The following is a 19,259-nucleotide window of genomic DNA, read 5'->3' as shown; positions in this document are numbered from 1 at the left end:
ATGTGGGGCCAATTCCAGCAGCAGTTGTCGGCCAGACAGGTAGTGCCGAAAGAGCTTCCTGTTTTTTCTGGTTGCCCAGAAGAATGGCCACTTTTTGTGAGCAGCTTTCGCAATTCCACTACAATGTGTGGATATTCTCAAGCCGAGAATCTTATGAGACTCCAGAAGTGCCTCAAGGGTAGAGCACTAGAGGCTGTTCGGAGTAATTTGTTGCTGCCCTCCTCGGTCCCGAAAGTAATGGAGACTTTGGAGACATTATTCGGGAGCCCAGAGCGATTAGTTCAGTCGCTGCTCAACAAGGTGCGCAGCGTTCCTACTCCAAAGGCCGAAAGACTCGAGAGCTTGGTAAACTTTGGTTTGGTCGTACACAACCTCGTTGGCCATCTGAAGGCTGCCAACCAGCAAGCCCATCTGTCCAATCCAACCCTGCTGCAGGAGCTGGTGGATAAGCTGCCGCCACACCTTCGATTAGATTGGGCTTTGTACAAAAGGAAAGCTGGACTCATCTATTTGGGAACGTTTTGTGATTACATGAGTGCCATCACGTCAGCCGCGAGTGATGTGGCCCACTTCACCGATTTTGAGGGACCTCGCACTGGCGGACACGAGAAGCAGAGGAAGGATAAGGCCTACGTCAACGCTCACGTTTCTGCCGAACCACGAAGGAGCGAGCCGCATGGAAAGAAGGTGGAGAGCCAGGAAAGACCTTGCTATGTCTGCCAGAGCGTGAAGCACCGTATCAGGGACTGCAACAAGTTCAAGTCCTTGTCGTTCGGGGATCGTATGAAGGCGGTGGAAAACCATCAACTTTGCTTGGTGCCGCATGGAAAGTGGTCCTGTAAATCAACACGTACCTGTGGAATTGGAGACTGCACCAAGAAGCATCACCCAGCGCGGCACCCAAGTCAACAATCGACGGCCAAACCAACGAATTCTGAGAGTTCTGGAGCACGATCGAAATCGGATGCCGTCGTGAACATCCATCGGTGGAATCACAAGACTACGATGTTCCGTATAGTACCAGTGGTATTGCACGGAAGGGAAGCCAAGATCTTCACCTTTGCATTCCTCGATGAAGGTTCATCGTCTACACTGATTGACCAGGAGGTAGCTGACCTGTTGAACCTTGACGGTAAACGGCAACCGTTGTGTTTGACATGGACTGCGATGGTTTCTCGTCACGAAACTGAGTCTAGAGTGGTTTCACTGAGGATTTCTGGGAAAGAAGGCAGCGAAAGTTTCCCTCTGTCAGGTGTCAGCACTGTGCGTCAGCTGGATCTTCCAATACAGACACTGCAGTATGATGAATTGTCGCGTCGATACCCGTATTTGGCCGGACTTCCGGTTAACAGCTACGAGGACGCTATTCCAAGAATCTTGATTGGGTTGGACAACATGAAGCTGTCGTTGCCTCTCAAGGTACGAGAAGGACGGCGCAGCGGACCGGTGGCAGCGAAAACAAGGTTGGGATGGACTGTCTTCGGAAGCACTGACGGCACTAAAGTGGACTTTCGGTCCCCAGTATTGCACATCTTCAAGAACACTGAGGAAACCGACCTACATGACCTGGTGAAAGGTTACTTCGCAATGGAGAACCTTGGCGTTTCCGTAGCTGAAGGACCAGTAGCAGAAGAAGATCGACGAGCGAAGGACGGCAAACGACGATCAAGCGTGCCGACGGGCACTATGAAACCGGGTTACTGTGGCGGTACGATTCAGTGGAATTACCATCGAGCTACGGCATGGCCGAACGTCGTTTGCTTTGCCTGGAGCGGAAGCTGAGATCTAATCCAGAACTGCAAGCGAGCTTGGAAAGGCAAATTTCCGAATACCAGGATAAAGGCTATGCTCACAAAGCAACGCCTCAGGAGTTGGCAAATAGTGATCCGCACCGTACATGGTATCTTCCACTAGGAGTAGTAACGAACCCACGCAAGCCAGGGAAAGTGCGTATTATCTGGGACGCGGCCGCCAAGGCAAGTGGTGTGTCTCTCAATGATGTTCTGTTGAAGGGCCCAGACCTTCTTACGTCGCTTCCAGGGGTATTATGCCGTTTTCGTCAGCGAGAGGTGGCGATTGCAGGTGACATCCGCGAGATGTATCACCAGCTGAAGATACGGAAGGAGGACTGTCAGGCTCAGCGCTTTCTTTACCGAAGCGACCCGTCTCAGAAACCGGACGTTTTTGTGATGGATGTGGCGACCTTCGGTTCGACTTGTTCGCCCTGCTCGGCGAACTTGGTGAAAAACAAAAACGCGCTGGAGTGGAAGGAAGAATATCCAGAAGCGTCAGCGGCGGTGATAGAGAACCACTATGTAGACGATTATCTGGACAGTCGCGATACGGAGCAGGACCTGGCAATCTTGACATCAGACGTACGAAAAATTCAGGCGGAGGCTGGATTCGAGCTACGAAACTGGCGATCGAACTCAAGAAAAGTGTTACAGTCTCTTGGAGAAGATGCAGCGATCATGATGAAAGAATTCAACGCCGACAAGGAAAGTCAGGTGGAACGTGTTCTCGGGATGGCGTGGTTGCCGGCTGAAGATGTGTTCGTGTACTACGTCAAGTTGCCGGACGACACTGAGCGTTCAAGTTCCTGCAAGGTCATCACGAAGCGCAGTATCCTGAGGTTTGTTATGAGCGTGTTCGACCCGCTCGGACTGATTTCGAACCTCCTCGTCCACGGTAAGGTGATTGTACAAGATCTGTGGAGAGCTCAAGTAGGATGGGACGATGCTATCCCCACAGAAATAGAGCATAACTGGGTTCGGTGGATCGAGCACCTGTCCAAGTTGGAGAAACTTCGGATTCCACGGTGCTATTTTGCCGGATACGATCCGGATAGTTTTCGTTCGTTGCAGCTCCATATTTTTGTAGATGCAAGCGAGAGCGCTTTCGCTTGCGTCGCCTATTTCCGCATAGTCGATCGTGACCAGCCGAGATGCGCTTTGGTAGCCTCAAAAGCCAAGGTGGCTCCGCTGAAGCCACTTTCAGTCCCACGATTGGAGCTGCAGGCAGCAGTTATTGGGAGCCGAATAGCAAAATCCGTCGCACAGTATCACACGCTGTCCATAAATGGCAGATTCTTCTGAAGCGACTCCAAAACTGTGCTTTCCTGGATCGGTTCAGACGCCCGAAAGTATCGCCAGTACATAGCAGTACGGATTGGTGAAATCCTGGATGAAACTCAACCTGGTGAGTGGCGCTGGGTGCCCACAAAACACAACGTTGCGGATGAAGCCACTAAATGGGGGGAAACTTTTAGCTTTTCATCCGGACAGTCGATGGTTCACGGGACCGGACTTTATTTTCCAACCGGAAGATGAGTGGCCACAGCCACAGATACCATTAGCGAACACAGAAGAAGAACTACGAGTCGTGAATGTGTATCGTGCAGAGATAATGGAACCGTTCATCGAGTGCGACCGGTTCTCCAAATGGGAACGAATATTCCGCACCACAGCATATGTCCATTCGTTCATTGATCGATGCCGGGACTTCGGTAAGCAAGGGGCTTCGCGAATCAAACATGGATTGACGCAGGACGACATGCAACGAGCAGAGAAAGCTTTGTGGCGGTTTGCACAAGCCGATGCCTACGCCGAAGAGATAAACGTCCTGCGGAAACAGCAAGAATCAGACGAACACAGTTCGTTGAAACTCGACAGAAGCAGCACGATTCGTCAACTATCACCGTTTTTGGATAAGTTCGACGTGGTTCGTATGGCGGGACGAACTGAAGCTTCGCCGGTGGCAAGTTACGATGCGAAGTTCCCAGTAATCTTGCCGAAACATCATCGCCTGACTGAACTTCTAATCGACTGGTACCACAGACGATTCGGCCACCATAGCAACGAAACTGTGGTTAATGAAATTCGTCAGCGCTATCACATTTCCACTCTACGGACGGTGGTGCGCAAAGTTGCAAAGAAGTGTCAGTGGTGTACAGTTAATTGGGCGCTTCCTGAAGTACCCAGGATGGCTCCTCTACCGGAAGCACGTGTCACTCCGTTCGTGCGACCATTTTCATTGGTCGGCATTGATTATTTCGGCCCTTATATGATAAAAATTGGACGAAGTCAAGTGAAGCGTTGGGTGGCACTGTTCACGTGCTTAGTCGTTAGGGCGGTACACCTAGAAGTAGCCGCCTCACTGTCTACCGAATCATGTAAGCTAGCTCTTCGGCGATTCATCGCTCGTCGCGGCGCACCGTTACAAATCTTCTCCGACCACGGGACAAATTTTGTTGGCGGCAATCGGGAGCTGGCTGATCAAGTAGCGGCAACGAACCAAGAGCTGGCGGAGACCTTCACGAATGCTAACACCCGTTGGCTTTTCGTCCCACCATCTTCCCCGCACATGGGCGGTGCCTGGGAAAGAATGGTCAGAGCAGTTAAGGCAGCGATGGAGTCGATTAACCATGCCCGTGCGCCGTCTGAAGAAGTATTCATAACAATACTTTGTGAAGCAGAGTCAATGGTCAATTCCAGACCGTTGACATACGTTCCTCTCGAATCATCGGATCAGGAGGCTTTGACTCCAAACCATTTTATTTTCCTCAGTTCAAATGGAATCAAGCAGACGGAGAAAGTTCCCACTACAGAAGGAGAATCACTTCGGACCGGCTGGAACTTGTGTCGCTTTATCCTGGATCAGTTCTGGGCACGGTGGATTCGGGAATATCTTCCGGATTTGACTCGGCGAACCAAGTGGCACGAAGAGGTCAAGCCTATTCAGGAAGGAGACATAGTGTTCATTGTTGGAGAAACGACTCGGAATCGATGGCCGCGAGGTAAGGTCGTGAAAGTTTTTCCAGGAAGGGATGGTCGCCTCTGGCAGGTGGATGTGCAGACGAGTTCAGGGGTTCTACGTCGTCCGGTGGCAAAACTCGCTGTGCTCAACGTTCTACCAACAGGTAATCCTGCTGGATCGGAGAAGCATTACGGAGAGGGGAATGTAGCGGGAGGCGTTACAACCGTTAGTGCGACGAAGAAAATATTCAATAGGGATGGCGGATATTTGACGGAACGATCCGTCACCGAACGCCATCGTTTGTCATCCGACAATTGTCACGGCATGAGTGGGGAAAATGAAGAGAAAAAAACAACAGATGATGGAATGTAGTGATGCAAATTGTGCTAGAGCGGGAATTTGATTAAATATTGAAATAGTCGATATCTTACGTGAATTTACTAGTGCAACTTAACCAAATGAACTCTGTTAATAGTTACTAGTGAGTCAAACATGAAAATAATTTATTCTTATGCGAAAAATATGTGAATTCCTTAAAATCATAATTTCAGGTTAGATTCTATGCACTAATTCCCTGCTAGGGCTTTATATTTGCGCTAAAATTAGAACTTAAACTATATTTGCCATGCAACAGTAAGTAAAACTACATCCTATTGTTAAACTTAAGACTAAGAACTTAAAATCGACTTACTAGGTATACTGACTAGAACGATAATTGGGCGGTAACAAGACATTCGTTGACCACTACAACACAATCATTCACAGGGCTAATAATATGCTAGGGTTCATTAAGGTGAAACGGGACGCCGTGTTATTTTTCCTATCTTGCCTCTCTTTCTTACAATTTGCCTCGCGATTTTGAAGATGGTAATCTCGAGTTCTATCGCACTGAAGATGCTGAAAAACAATCAGCATATGCACTCCAAGTGAGCATACTATCACTGTGTTTTTGTTGCAAAATATGAAGTAGAATCTGAGATTACCATCTTAGTAGCAACAGAGCAATGGCGGATATTTCCCCCACCGTCCCGTCCGCCCTTAAGAGCTTCTGCTATAACTTTCATGACCCATATACAATTAAAACACTTTATATTGCCTATGTTAGATCTATTTTAGAATAATGCAGCACTGTATGGTCTCCTTTTTCAACCACGCACGAAGAAAGATTAGAATCAGTGCAAAAACAATTTCTACTGTTTGCTCTTCGTAAATTAGGCTGGACATCATTTCCAATTCCGTCTTACAAAGCACGCTGCATGCTTATTGACATACAAACTCTGCAAGAGCGGCGTGAAATCGCAATGATTTCATTCGTAGACGATATCGTTTCGCATCGTATAGACTCGCCTGAAATCTTATCAAAACTAAATTTCTATATACCTAGGTACTCGGCAATTAAGAAGTCGAAATATTTTCACAAGTAACCACCACCGTACAAACTACGCCAAATTTGGGCCTATAAATCGCATGATGGTTGCTTAAAATAAACATTGCGAAACGATTGACTTTACCATGTCTAGGCAAAATTTGAAAACATATTTTCGTACCATTAGAAATAGGAACACTTAAGAAACAAAACACTACTAAATATTTTTTTTAATATATTTTTCAATGTATTTTAAAATTATATTACTAAGAAATAAGAAAAAATATGTATATGTATAATGTACTAGTCTACGTCGGTTGACGAAATGAAATAAATAAATAAATAAAAATAAATGAAATAGTTGATTGCCCAATGAATGGCAGTTAATTATTGTTCAAAGGTTGATTTATTGCTTTTTCCTTTTGTAAACATTTTGCTTGCATATGCAATTGGTAATTCAGCATCACTGTGCATTTGGGATAGCACTGCACCACAAGCTTGTTTTGACGCATCAGTGCTTAAAATGAACGTTTTGTCAAAATCTGGAAATTGCAAAATAGTTGGTGATATTAACATCTTCTTCAATTTATTAAAAGCAATTTTACATTTATTACTCCAATCGAATTTTACCTTTTTTCTTTAAAAGAGCATCAAGTGGAGCTGTTGTATCTGAGAAGTAAGGTATAAACCGCCTGTAGTAGTTACAAAACGACGTACCTCATCAGCATTTTGTGGTTCTGGGTAGTTTGAAATGACTGAAAATTTGGATTTATCTGGCTGAATCCCATCAGCTGAAATGTGATGTCCTAGATAAGTGACATCAGCGCAAAAGAAATAACATTTATCTGGATTCAGATCTGGATTCAGTTGGATAGTTGCATGACAGTGTGCAACATTGTTGGGGACCATTTGGTTTCGATGTAAGAGTACCAGGCCCACCGGAACATCCGGAACATCCGTAAAAATGGCCATTTGATGAAAATTCCTCTAGAGCTATGCGATTTTTTCCAATACAATCAAAATTTTTGGTCTAAGACCATAGTCAATGATTCGTTCCTCTTATGGACCACAATCGCCACTTATTGGTCCACCGGAAGATCCGGAACGTCCGTAAAAATGGCCATTTGATGAAAATTCCTCTAGAGCTATGCGATTTTTTCCAATATAATCAAAATTCTTGGTCTAAGACCATCGTCCATGATTCGTTCCTCTTATGGACCACAGTGGTTACTTATTGGCCCACCGGAAGATCCGGAACATCCGTAAAAATGGCCATTTGATGAAAAATCCTCTAGAGCTATGCGATTTTTTCCAATACAATCAAAATTCTTGGTCTAAAACCATAGTCGATGATTGGATACTCTTATGGACCAAAGTGGCCACTTATTGAACCACCGGAAGATCCGGAACATCCGTAAAAATGGCCATTTGATGAAAATTCCTCTAGAGCTATGCGATTTTTTTCCAATACAATTAAAATTCTCGGGCTAAGACCCTATCTACTAATTTGGTTCTCTTATGGACCACAGTGGCCACTTATTGCCCCACCGGAAAATCCGAAGTATCCGTAAAAATGATCATTTGATGAAAATTCCTCTAGAGCTATGCGATTTTTTCCTATACAATTATAATTTTTATTCAGTGGCTACTTATTGGCCTACTGGAAGATCCGGAACATCCGTAAAATATGGCCATTTCATAAAAAAATAATCTGGAACTATGCGATTTTTCCAATACAACAAATATTCTTGGTCTAAGACTGTAGTCGATGATTTTCTGAAGGAATTCTCGAGGAAATTTTTCTAGAAAAATTCTTGGGAATTCCCCAAGGAATTTTTGTAGGAGTTTCTGGAGAAATTTGAGAAAAACTATCTGGAGGAACTCCTAAAAGAAGTTCTGGCGAAATTTCCAGAAGTTCTTATGGAGGAATTCATGGTGTAACTTCTGGAAGAATTTCTGAAGGAATTTCCGCAGAAAATTCTGGAGGAATCTCGGAAAAAATTTTGGAGGATTTCCCGGAGAATTTTTTGGAAGAATACCCGGAGGAGTTTCTGGTGGACCTTGTGGAAGTGTTTTTTGAGGATTTCCCGGAGGAATTTCTAGAGAAATTCCTGGAATATTTTTTGATGATTTTTTAAAGAAATTTCTGGATGAATTCCCAAATGAATTACTAGAATTTCCAAAGACAATTCTGGAGGTATTCCCGGAGGAATATCTAGAGATTTTTTTTGAAGAATTTTCAGAGGAATTTCTCGAAGAATGCCCTGAGGAATTTATAGAAAATTTCAAAGGAATTCCTGGGGAAATGTCCGGAGGAATTTCCGGAATAAATTTCTGGGGGAATTTACGATGGCATTTCTGGTGATATTTTTGGAGAAATTCCCGTAGGAATTCAATAATGTTTTTTTTATGGAGATATTGCCTGCGAAATTTCTGTATTCGTTCAATACATTGCCTTCATGCCTAATTTCACCTTCTACAAAAAAATTGACAATGGTTCACAACCTATCATATCACACTATCATATCTATCATTTCATTATGCACTTTGATCTCAACTCCCTTACATTCTGAGTAGAAAATGACCGATAAAACCATAGCAATTACTTGAAATTTAAATACGGTCGATAAATCAGCCAAATTTATGGAGAAATCCCTAGAGTAATTTCTTGGAAAATTTCTCGGAGTAATTTGTTGAGTAATTTCCAGAGGAATTTATTGAGGAATTCTTCAATCTATTTCTGGATGAATTTGCAGTGCAATTTCCTGACAAACTTCCAGAAAAACTTCTGGAAGAATTGCTGGATAATTTCTGGAAGGATAACCGGAGGAATGTCCGAGGAATTCTTGGAGAAACTGCTGAAAAATCCACAAAGGAATGGCTGGAGGAATGGCTGGAGGAATTTCTTGAAGAATATCTGGCGAATTTTTCGAAAGAATTGTTGGAGAAATTCTTGAAGAAGTTCTGGAGGAATTCCCGAAGAAACGTCCGGAGGAATTCACGTAAGAGTTTCAGGAGGAATATCCGAAAAAAAAAATCTAAAGAAATTTCTGGAGGAATTCACAGAGATATTTCTGAAGAAATTTTCAGAGGAACTTCTGGAGAAATTCCCGAAGTAATTTCTGGAATTATTCCCACAGGAATTTCTTGAGTAATTCAATAAGAAATTCACGAGGGAATTTTTGGAGGAATATCCGGAGAAATTTCTGGAGAAATTCCTAAAGAACTTTCTCGATTCCCTGGAGATTTTCTGGAAAAATTCTGAATTTATTGCAGGAATAATTTCAGGAAGAAGTCTTCGTGAAATTTCTGGAAAAAATACCGGAGGAGTTCTGGAGTTTCTGGAGGAACTTCGGAGTTTCTGAAGGAGTTCCCAGAACAAATTCTGGTGGAATTCTCAGAGGATTTTTTTGGGGAAATTCCTAGAAGAATTCCCGGAGGAATTTCAGGATAATTTCCCGGAAGAGTTTATGGAGAATTTTTCTGGAAGAATCTCTGTACGAATTTCCGTCAGAATTAATAGACGAGTTTCCGGAAGAAATTTTGGATTAATTCCTCGAAGGATTTTTGGAGGTTTTTTTTTGCAGAATTCTTTTATGAATTTCAGGAGAAATTCGTGGATGAATTTCACGAGCATTTTCCGTAAGAATGCAGTAAAGATTTTCTGGAGAAATGTGTATGGAAATTTTGACCCACAGAATGAGTAAGCTTTCTCTAAGCTAACAGAAATTTCGATTTTTGGAGGCACTTCTCAAGGAATTTCACAGAATAATTCACAATCCCTGGTGGAATAACGAGGAATATCGGAACGAATTTTATGTAGAGATTTCAGGCAGGAATATCTAGAAAACTTATACAAGCCCCCCGGAACATGATCTGCCGAAGCAATGAAAAATATCTGGGAAAGATTTTCTCGAGGAAATGTGTTGCGCACACGGCCAATGGATGAACTTACGCGGGTTCCTCTGCTCTTCCTGTTGGCAAAACACAAGCTGCACAGTGCATGCAATTTGGTTCATAACCATTGACTATGGTATTGCATCAAGAATTTTGATTGTATTGGAAAAAATCGCATAGCTCTAGAGACATTTTCATGAAATAAACATTTTACGGATGTTCCGGATCTTCCGGTGGGCCAATAAGTGGCCACTTCGGTCCACAATCCAATTATTGACTACGGTCTTAGTCCAAGAATTTTGATTGTGTTGAAAAAAAAATCGCATAGTTCTAGATGATTTTTCATAATAAGAAATTTTTTACGGATGTTCCGGATCTTCTGGTGGCCAATAAGTGACAACATTGATCAATATGAATATTCAATAATTGACTACGGTCTTAGACCAAAAATTTCGATTGTTTTGGAAAAAATCGCATAGCTCTAGAAAATATTTCATGAAATGACAATTTCTACGGATGTTTCGGATCTTTCAAAGGGTCAAAAAGTGGCCACTTTGGTCCATAAGAGTATCCAATCATCGACTATGGACTTAGACCAAGAATTTTGATTGTATTGGAAAAAAAATCGCAAATTTCTAGAGGAATTTTCATCAAATAACCATTTTTATGGATGTTTCGGATCTTCCGGTGGGGCAATAAGTGGCCACTGTGGTCCATAAGAGGACCAAATCAGTGACTATGGTCTTAGACCAAGAGTTTTTATTGTATTGGAAAAAATCGCATAGCTCTAGAGCAATTTTCATCAAATGGCCATTTTTACGGATGTTCCGGATGTTCCGGTGGGCCAATAAGTGGCCACTGTGGTCCATAAGAGGAACGAATCATTGATTATGGTCTTAGACCAAGAATTTTGATTGTATTGGAAAAAAATCGCATAGCTCTAGAGGAATTTTCATCAAATGGCCATTTTTACGGATGTTCCGGATCTTCCGGTGGTTCAATAAGTGGCCACTTTGGTCCATAAGAGTATTCAATCATCGACTATGGTTTTAGACCAAGAATTTTGATTGTATTGGAAAAAATCGCATAGCTCTAGAGGATTTTTCATCAAATGGCCATTTTTACGGATGTTCCGGATCTTCCGGTGGGCCAATAAGTAGCCACTGTGGTCCATAAGAGGAACGAATCATGGACGATAGTCTTAGACCTTGTCTTAGACCAAGAATTTTGATTATATTGGAAAAAACCGCATAGCTCTAGAGGAATTTTCATCAAATGGCCATTTTTACGGATGTTCCGGATCTTCCGGTGGGCCAATAAGTGGCCATTGTGGTCCATAAGAGGAACGAATCATTGATTATGGTCTTAGACCAAGAATTTTGATTGTATTGGAAAAAATCGCATAGCTCTAGAGGAATTTTCATCAACTGGCCATTTTTACGGACGTTCCGGATCATCCGGTGGACCAATAAGTGGCGATTGTGGTCCATAAGAGGAACGAATCATTGACTATGGTCTTAGACCAAGAATTTTGATTGTATTGGAAAAAATCGCATAGCTCTAGAGGAATTTTCATCAAATGGCCATTTTTACGGATGTTCCGGATGTTCCGGTGGGCCTGGTACTCTTACATCGAAACCAAATGGTCCCCAACAATGTTGGACACTGTCATGCAACTAAATTTTACTTCTCCGGTGGGATTTTGGATGCTGGTTATCAAAATTACTGAAAAACCTGAAGCATTTGCTCAAACTAGCGGAAGAATAGGAAAAAAACACAGACATATTTGCCTCCCCCGAAAGGGGGGAGGGGTTTCGCGGGGCGGCACCAAAAGTAAAAGTTAGTACAACTATTCCCCTTCAATAAAAGTCCAAGTTTTTTAGAATCGGTCAATGCACTGCTGAGAACGAGCAGTTTGAAAATTTTTGGTTCGTCCTGGTACTTTACGGGTTAAGATTGTAATGTTGAAGTTTCGCGAAAACTTTTTCTAAATTTGCTAAATGGTGTTCTATAGAACAGCCTATGACAATGATGTCATCTATATATAAAAACGCGCACTCAAGAGGTAGACCACTGAGAGCAATGGTCATCATCCTTAGAAAACTATTTGGAGATATTGATAAACCAAAAGGTAGTCTATTGAACTCATAATGACCTTGGTGAGTGGAGAAGGCAGTAAATTTTTTTGAATCATTCTCTAGTTCTATTTGGTGAAATCCTGCTGTCAAATTAAGAGTCGAAAAGTACTTCGCTCTCCCGAGTTGATCAAGTATATCGTCAATTCTTGTTAATGGAAATTTGTCAGCTACGATTTTTTTGTTTAACTGACGGAAATCACAAACTAAACGATATTTATTACACTAGTGTTTGATTTCTTCGGTACTGACAATACTGGTGTGTTGTATGGAGAAGTAGAATTTTGAATAATTCCTTCATTTAGTAAATTATTAACTTGTCGTGTTATTTCAAATCTGTGTACCTCAGGTGTTCTGTAATTTTTTATGTATACCGCAATTTTATCAGTGACTTCTATATGCTGTTTATAAAAGTTATTGCAGGTTAGTTTATCATCTTTCAATGAAAATATGTTATTGTACTTTTCGCATAGTTTGGTTAATTTTTGCTTAACCTCTTCTGCTATGTTCGGAAGGGTTAATTCCGTTAATTCATCTAGTAATTTTTTGTTTCTGTCATGTTCATGTACTTCATCAAACATATAAACATGGTAATGCTGTAATGGGATCACCTGTTTTGAAAAATTCTTATTGATTTTAACTGGATCATTGGTTGTATTTATGAATTTAGCTATAGGGTTATTTGGATTTATAATCGCTTTTCCGCAAAATACTCCTGTCTGAATTTCACTTGCCTCAAGCACACAATCTTCCTTAACATCGTTTATCAATATTTGCCTGTATACTTCACATCGCGGAGGTAGTTGTAGTGAATAATGTTGATGTAAGGCTGACTTTAAGGCCCCTTAGCGTGTCAGCTCAAATTTTGCTCTTCTTATTTGATTCTTATTCCAAACAGTCATCAAGCACGATAGTAGTTGTGTAGCCTTTCTATACCAATTCCATAAACAAACAAACAAAAACAGCACCTCTTTGTCTCGGTACCTCCAATGTAAACATTTCCAGAATATGAATCATTTGAAAGCAACTCAAGCAGTAAACTACTCTACTTCAATGAATAACAAGAAAACATATCCAAATGTCACGAAAAATGTTAGATTTTTTATGTAACAAGCTAGAAATGATCGAATTATTTTGGTACGCTCTCCCACTGTTTATGTTTGCTGCAACAGCAGTGCTGGCGGACCGCTTGGTGAAGATTTCGTAAATTATAATGCTTTGCTTAGTTCACTAAAAATTGTAGTAAAAAAGTTAAAAAATAATCACTCCACAAATTATTTTTGATATTATGACGCATAACCAATGTGTTTGACTGATTTTTTTAATTGATTTCGATCAATTTCATTGATGCTTTGGCCAGCAGGATCGACATCACTGCGTGCAATGATCGATGATTGTGCGCGCCAAAAGACATCACCGCGCTGCCGCCGTCGTCGTTGGTACTGCTGTGGGTGGTTAACACCACCAACCACATTTTTAGTGCGGTCGAAAAAAATCGTTAAAAATGTCTACTTTCGAGTGAAATAATGCTTAGTAATCGTGATTACTTGGAAAGAGGCTTGTATTTGAAGTAATGTGAATACATTTTTATGCCGAATATCTCGCGTGAAATTGATTATTTTATAGAATAAGATAAGTATCGATTTTTTACAAATATGTATTGGTGCAATGTTGTGTAAAGTTGATTTCGGTCAATGATTTTGAAGAAGCCATTTTGCGATGACACGCTAAGGGGCCTTTAACAAGGTAGGCATTGACATTGATGACTCTGACAGTTGATTAGAATAAAGATCATTATGTAAAAGCACTTCAAAGAGACAAGTTGTCTTTATTGATCATCCCTACATCACCTCAAATCAGAAGTGGGATGTTGCTACGTACACGGAGACAAATTTCGTTCGTTTGAAACAAAAATATTCATGTTTATTCGGTAAACTGATAAAATATTTAAAACTAAAATATTAATTTTTTAAACAAACTCAAATTACATATTGTTTTCTACAATACCCATTGAAGAGCCCCCCGTTCCGCCGTCGAGAACATAAACAAAACTCTCAAGTTCCAGCTGCATCACCAAACAAGATTTCCTCTTGCAAAAAAGGCAAGTTTCACCAAAAGTTTCCACGAAATCCCATTGATTTCGGGAGCGTTTGTTATCTACATGATGTTGGCATTGAAAGTGCCACGCGGGAAGTGGATTTTCCTAGAGAAGGAAATAATTTTGTAAATTTAATTGGAAAACAAATATTTCCGTAGGGCCGACCTGCCACAAAAAAAAAACCAAAAAAATTTACGTTTGTTTCTAACATAACCAGTCAGAAAATACATGTTTGTTTCAAAAATGGATTGAATTTGCTTCAAATGTGACGTTCGATTTGCTCCAAAACAGTTTTATTTTGGTTGCCAGAACAAATTGACAATTTATTTGAGTTTACCTGAAATATTTTTGATTTTACCATGCTTTTTTCTGCGTGTAGTCAGAAGACTTCGGACGAACTGGATTTTTCTGAAAATCGGCATCCTTCGTTTGGAAGATATCAACCAACCGACCGAGAACTTAACACTGGACTTGCAAGAGAATCTGTAGGAATCGCTGCGGAAGGCACCATGAATGCTACAAATTTTTCGATGCATAGGAGTCAAGTTTGCTGAAGCGGTGGACACGGCGATGGATTAAGGGAACATTCGGTTCTGGAGTACAATGCAAACAATCATCAAGGGACCAGTAGCCGCGTTTGTCTAGAACAGAGGAATGCTGCCGGTTCGGAGCTAGTGAATTCAAGAAACACTTTCCGTCTTGATGAAATTTCTGCGTTCCTGCCGTTTTTTGCTGGAGAAAAGGATGAAGATGTGGCTCATTTTACCGCCATAATTGAAAATACGAAGCGTGCTTTGGAGATAGACGATCAAACAATGAAGCTGGTGATCATCAAACAACTGAAAGGAAATGCAAGAGTTTGGCTACATTCACGGGCGGACTTCATGCTGAAAACCTTCGAAGAAACGCTTGAAGATCTCCGTCAAATGTTTGGATCAGCCGTAAGTGGATTTGAGCTTCGGAAACGCTTGGAGCAGATAAGATGGTTTGGTCGTGAGCCGTTCGCTGATTACTGTCAATCAAAAACGATAATCGCGCAGAAGCTTAAGCTGGGAGAAATTGAATTAGTCGAATACATCGTGGAAGGAATTGTTGATTCTACATTGAAAAATCAAGCAAGAATTCAAAATTTCAAGACCGTTGCCGACATCAATCAAGCATTTCGGATGATCAGAATGGAAGATCGAACAATTTCGCGGAAACCAGTCGTTTGCTATTCCTGCAATCAGCCAGGTCATTTTGCTGCAAATTGCAAGAACAACTCGGATCGGAAGATACCAACATCAACTTTCTGGAAACCTAAAGGTGGAATGCAGCAACAAGAACCAAATAACAGACCAATCATCAATGCAGTTTTGGATGACGGACACTCGGAGGAAGGCGTAGGCTCAGAAGGACATGACGGACTGGTAGAATTTAAACTTTTTGATTTTATTAATTCTTATAAAGCTTTATTTGATACTGGCAGCCCTATCTCACTTATACGCCGTGGTATAGTAGATAAAGAAAAAATAACAAAAAGTTGTAAAAAACGCTATCAGGGTATAGGTGGGAAACGGCTTAAAACATTAGGTGAAAGTATCAATATTATTCACGGGGGTGGAAGCTCAGGTAAAATATTATCTCCTGGGCGCCCATTAAAAACACCACCCCCGACGAAGACTGGCGCTCGAGCCTAGCTATTTAGCACTGTAGTTGGAGGAAATGCTAATGCAGAACCCGTAGCTTCCGGGAAGGTAAGCCCAGCTCCCTGGGTTAGTGGGTTGGTGTCAGGCCCTGCGAGCCAGCCGTAAAAAAGACTAGCACCGGAAAATCAACAAGAGAAGAATGCGAACCGATACCAATGGCGACGACCACAGCGACGAAAAGGGACTTGCGATTGGAAGCTCGGTACGTGGAACTGCAGATCTCTCAACTTCATCGGGAGCACCCGCATACTCGCCGATATACTGAAGGACCGCGGGTTCGGAATCGTAGCGCTGCAGGAGGTGTGTTGGACAGGATCTATGGTGCAAACGTTTAAAGGTAATCATACCATCTACCAGAGTTGCGGCAACACACGTGAGCTGGGAACAGCTTTTATAGTGATGGGCGACATGCAGAGGCGCGTGATCGGTTGGTGGCCGATCGACGAAAGAATGTACAGGTTGAGGATCAAGGGCCGATTCTTCAACATTAGCATAATAAACGTGCACAGCCCTCACTCCGGAAGCACTGATGATGACAAAGACGCATTTTACGCGCAGCTCGAACGCGAGTACGACCGCTGCCCAAACCACGACGTCAAGATCATCATAGGGGATCTAAACGCTCAGGTAGGCCAGGAGGAGGAATTCAGACCGACGATTGGAAAGTTCAGCGCCCACCAGCTGACGAACGAAAATGGCCTACGCCTCATCGATTTCGCCGCCTCCAAGAACATGGCCATTTGTAGTACCTTCTTCCAGCACAGCCTCCCGTATCGTTACACCTGGAGATCACCACAACAAACGGAATCGCAAATCGACCACGTTCTGATTGATGGACGGCACTTCTCCGACATTATCGACGTCAGGACCTATCGTGGCGCTAATATCGACTCTGATCACAACCTGGTGATGGTTAAACTGCGCCCAAAACTCTCCGTTATTAACAACGTACATTACTGGCGGCCGCCCCGGTACGATCTAGAGCGACTGAAGCAACCGGATGTCGCCACCGCATACGCGCAGAATCTCGAGGCAGCGTTGCCGGACGAGGGTGTGCTCGATGTGGCCCCTCTAGAGGACTGCTGGAGTACAGTGAAAGCAGCCATCAACAACGCAGCCGAGAGCACTATCGAGTACGTAGAACGGAGTCGACGAAACGATTGGTTCGACGAGGAGTGCAGAGCGGTTCTGGAGGAGAAGGATGCAGCGCGGGCGGTAATGCTGCAGCATGGAACCCGACAAAATGTGGAGCGATACAGACAGAAGCGGAAGCAGCAGACCCGTCTCTTCCGGGAGAAAAAGCGCCGCCTGGAAGAAGCGGAGTGCGAGGAAATGGAACTGCTGTGCCGTTCACAGGAAACACGTAAGTTCTACCAGAAGCTCAACGCATCCCGCAAAGGCTACGTGCCGCAAGCCGAAATCTGCAGGGATAAGGACGGGAGCCTCCTGACGGACAAACGTGAGGTGATCGAAAGGTGGAAGCAGCACTTCGACGAGCACCTGAATGGCGAAGAGAATGTAGGCACGGAGGACCAAGGCAGCGGAGGAAATGACTATGTTGGTGCAGCAGAGGACGGGAACGAACCAACTCCCACGCTGAGGGAAGTTAAGGATGCCATCCACCAGCTCAAAAACAACAAAGCGGCTGGTAAGGACGGTATCGCAGCAGAACTCATCAAGATGGGCCCGGAAACGTTGGCCACCTGTCTGCACCAGTTAGTAGTCAAGATCTGGGAAACCGAACAGGTACCGGAGGAGTGGAAGGAAAGGATAATCTGTCCCATCCACAAGAAAGGCGACAAGTTAACCTTTCAGTACTCGCGCCAATTTTTGTAACGCGAGCAGTCGCGCGTTGTACTTTGTACAACACCCATACATTCTGAAATATCTAAGGATCCTGATTGTTTAGAGGAGGACTCTCTTTGGCAAAGTTGTTGTAAATTTCATGGGCTACTTGATGCTGACAAAGTTGATTCGTAATACATCCACTAGGCGGCGCTAGTGAGCAATATCATGTTATATCTTATATCACAGGATCCTGATGTCTTAGAAAGATGGTGTCTTCGGCAAAGTTGTTTGGTAAGTCAACGGCTTACAGATTATTGGCCGTTTAATTGGAAATTCCACCACTAGGCGGCGCTAGTGAGCAAATAAACTTTATATTCTATGTATCTCGGGATCCTGATTACTTAGAAAGATGGTGTCTTTGACAAAGTTGTTTGGTAGGTCAAGGACTTACGGATGATTCGCAGTTTAATTTGAAATTTCACCACTAGGCGGCGCTAGTGAGCAATTTCATGTTATATCTTATATCTCAGGATCCTGATGTCTTAGAAAGATGATGTCTTCGGCAAAGCTGTTTGGTAGGTCAAGTACTTACGGATGATTCGCAGTTTAATTTGAAATTTCATCACTTGGCGGCGCTAATGACAACGTAAATATTACATATTATGTATCTCTGGACCCTTATTACTTAGAAAGATAGTGTCTTCGGCAAAGATGTTTGGTATATCAAGAGCTTATAGATGAGTGACAGTTGCGCTAGTGAGCATGTAAATTTTTAATCTCATGTAGCTCAGGATCTCGATTAAAAAGGCACGGGACACCGTCTTCAGCCAGTGGCTGCACAGACTGAACAGAACTTAACACTAGACCATGGACCACGACATACATTACATGCACCAGTGGATAGCATGGTGCGGTTACACGCTTGGTAACGCTAACCGAACGGCCACGAAGCTCCACTTTACTCAGAAAGATGGTGTCTTCGGCAAAGTTGTTTGGTAGATCAAAGATCAAATCGAGGAAAAGTTACCTCTTCTAAAAGATCGAAAACTTACAGATAGTTGTCCGTTTGAATCGTAATTTCACCACTAGATGACGCTAGTGAACATAAAAAATGGATATGCAATAGTTCTCAGGATCCTGGTTACTAGAAGAGAAATGGTGGTTTCGGCAAAGTTGTCAAATAGGTTAAGTGCATTTGGTTGATGAGTCGTTGAAATCAATATTTCGCCAGTAAGTGGTGCTACTGAGTATGCAAATTTTATCTTATATATCTCCGAGTCTGATTACCTGGGAAGTTGATATCTTTGGCAAGGTTGGTTGGTAGATCAAGAGCTTTCAGTAGATTGACCATTTGATTCGTGCTTCTGCCACCAGAAGACGCTAGTTGTAAATTTGCAAAAGCATGAACGTGTTATTATTCATCTAGAAAAAAATCAACGAGCTGTAAATTTTTATACTTCCGAATGTTTTCAAAATTTGAAAATTACACAACTAGTTGATTATAATTTGTTTAAATTTGCACTTGATTGATT

General features: G+C 42.6%; 1 protein-coding gene across 1 annotated transcript; it reads left to right on the top strand.

Moving 5' to 3' along the window:
• The first annotated feature begins 3,405 nt into the window (after window positions 1–3,405).
• On the top strand, window positions 3,406–5,127 carry LOC134289897 (uncharacterized). The gene has a single exon (XM_062856608.1). The coding sequence runs from the start codon at window positions 3,406–3,408 to the stop codon at window positions 5,125–5,127; it is 1,722 nt and encodes a 573-aa protein (XP_062712592.1).
• The last annotated feature ends 14,132 nt before the right edge of the window (window positions 5,128–19,259 follow it).

The sequence above is a fragment of the Aedes albopictus genome, chromosome 1 (assembly GCF_035046485.1).
Source record: "Aedes albopictus strain Foshan chromosome 1, AalbF5, whole genome shotgun sequence".
Taxonomy (NCBI): Eukaryota; Metazoa; Arthropoda; class Insecta; order Diptera; family Culicidae; genus Aedes; species Aedes albopictus.
This window is presented reverse-complemented; position numbering and strand designations above follow the sequence as displayed.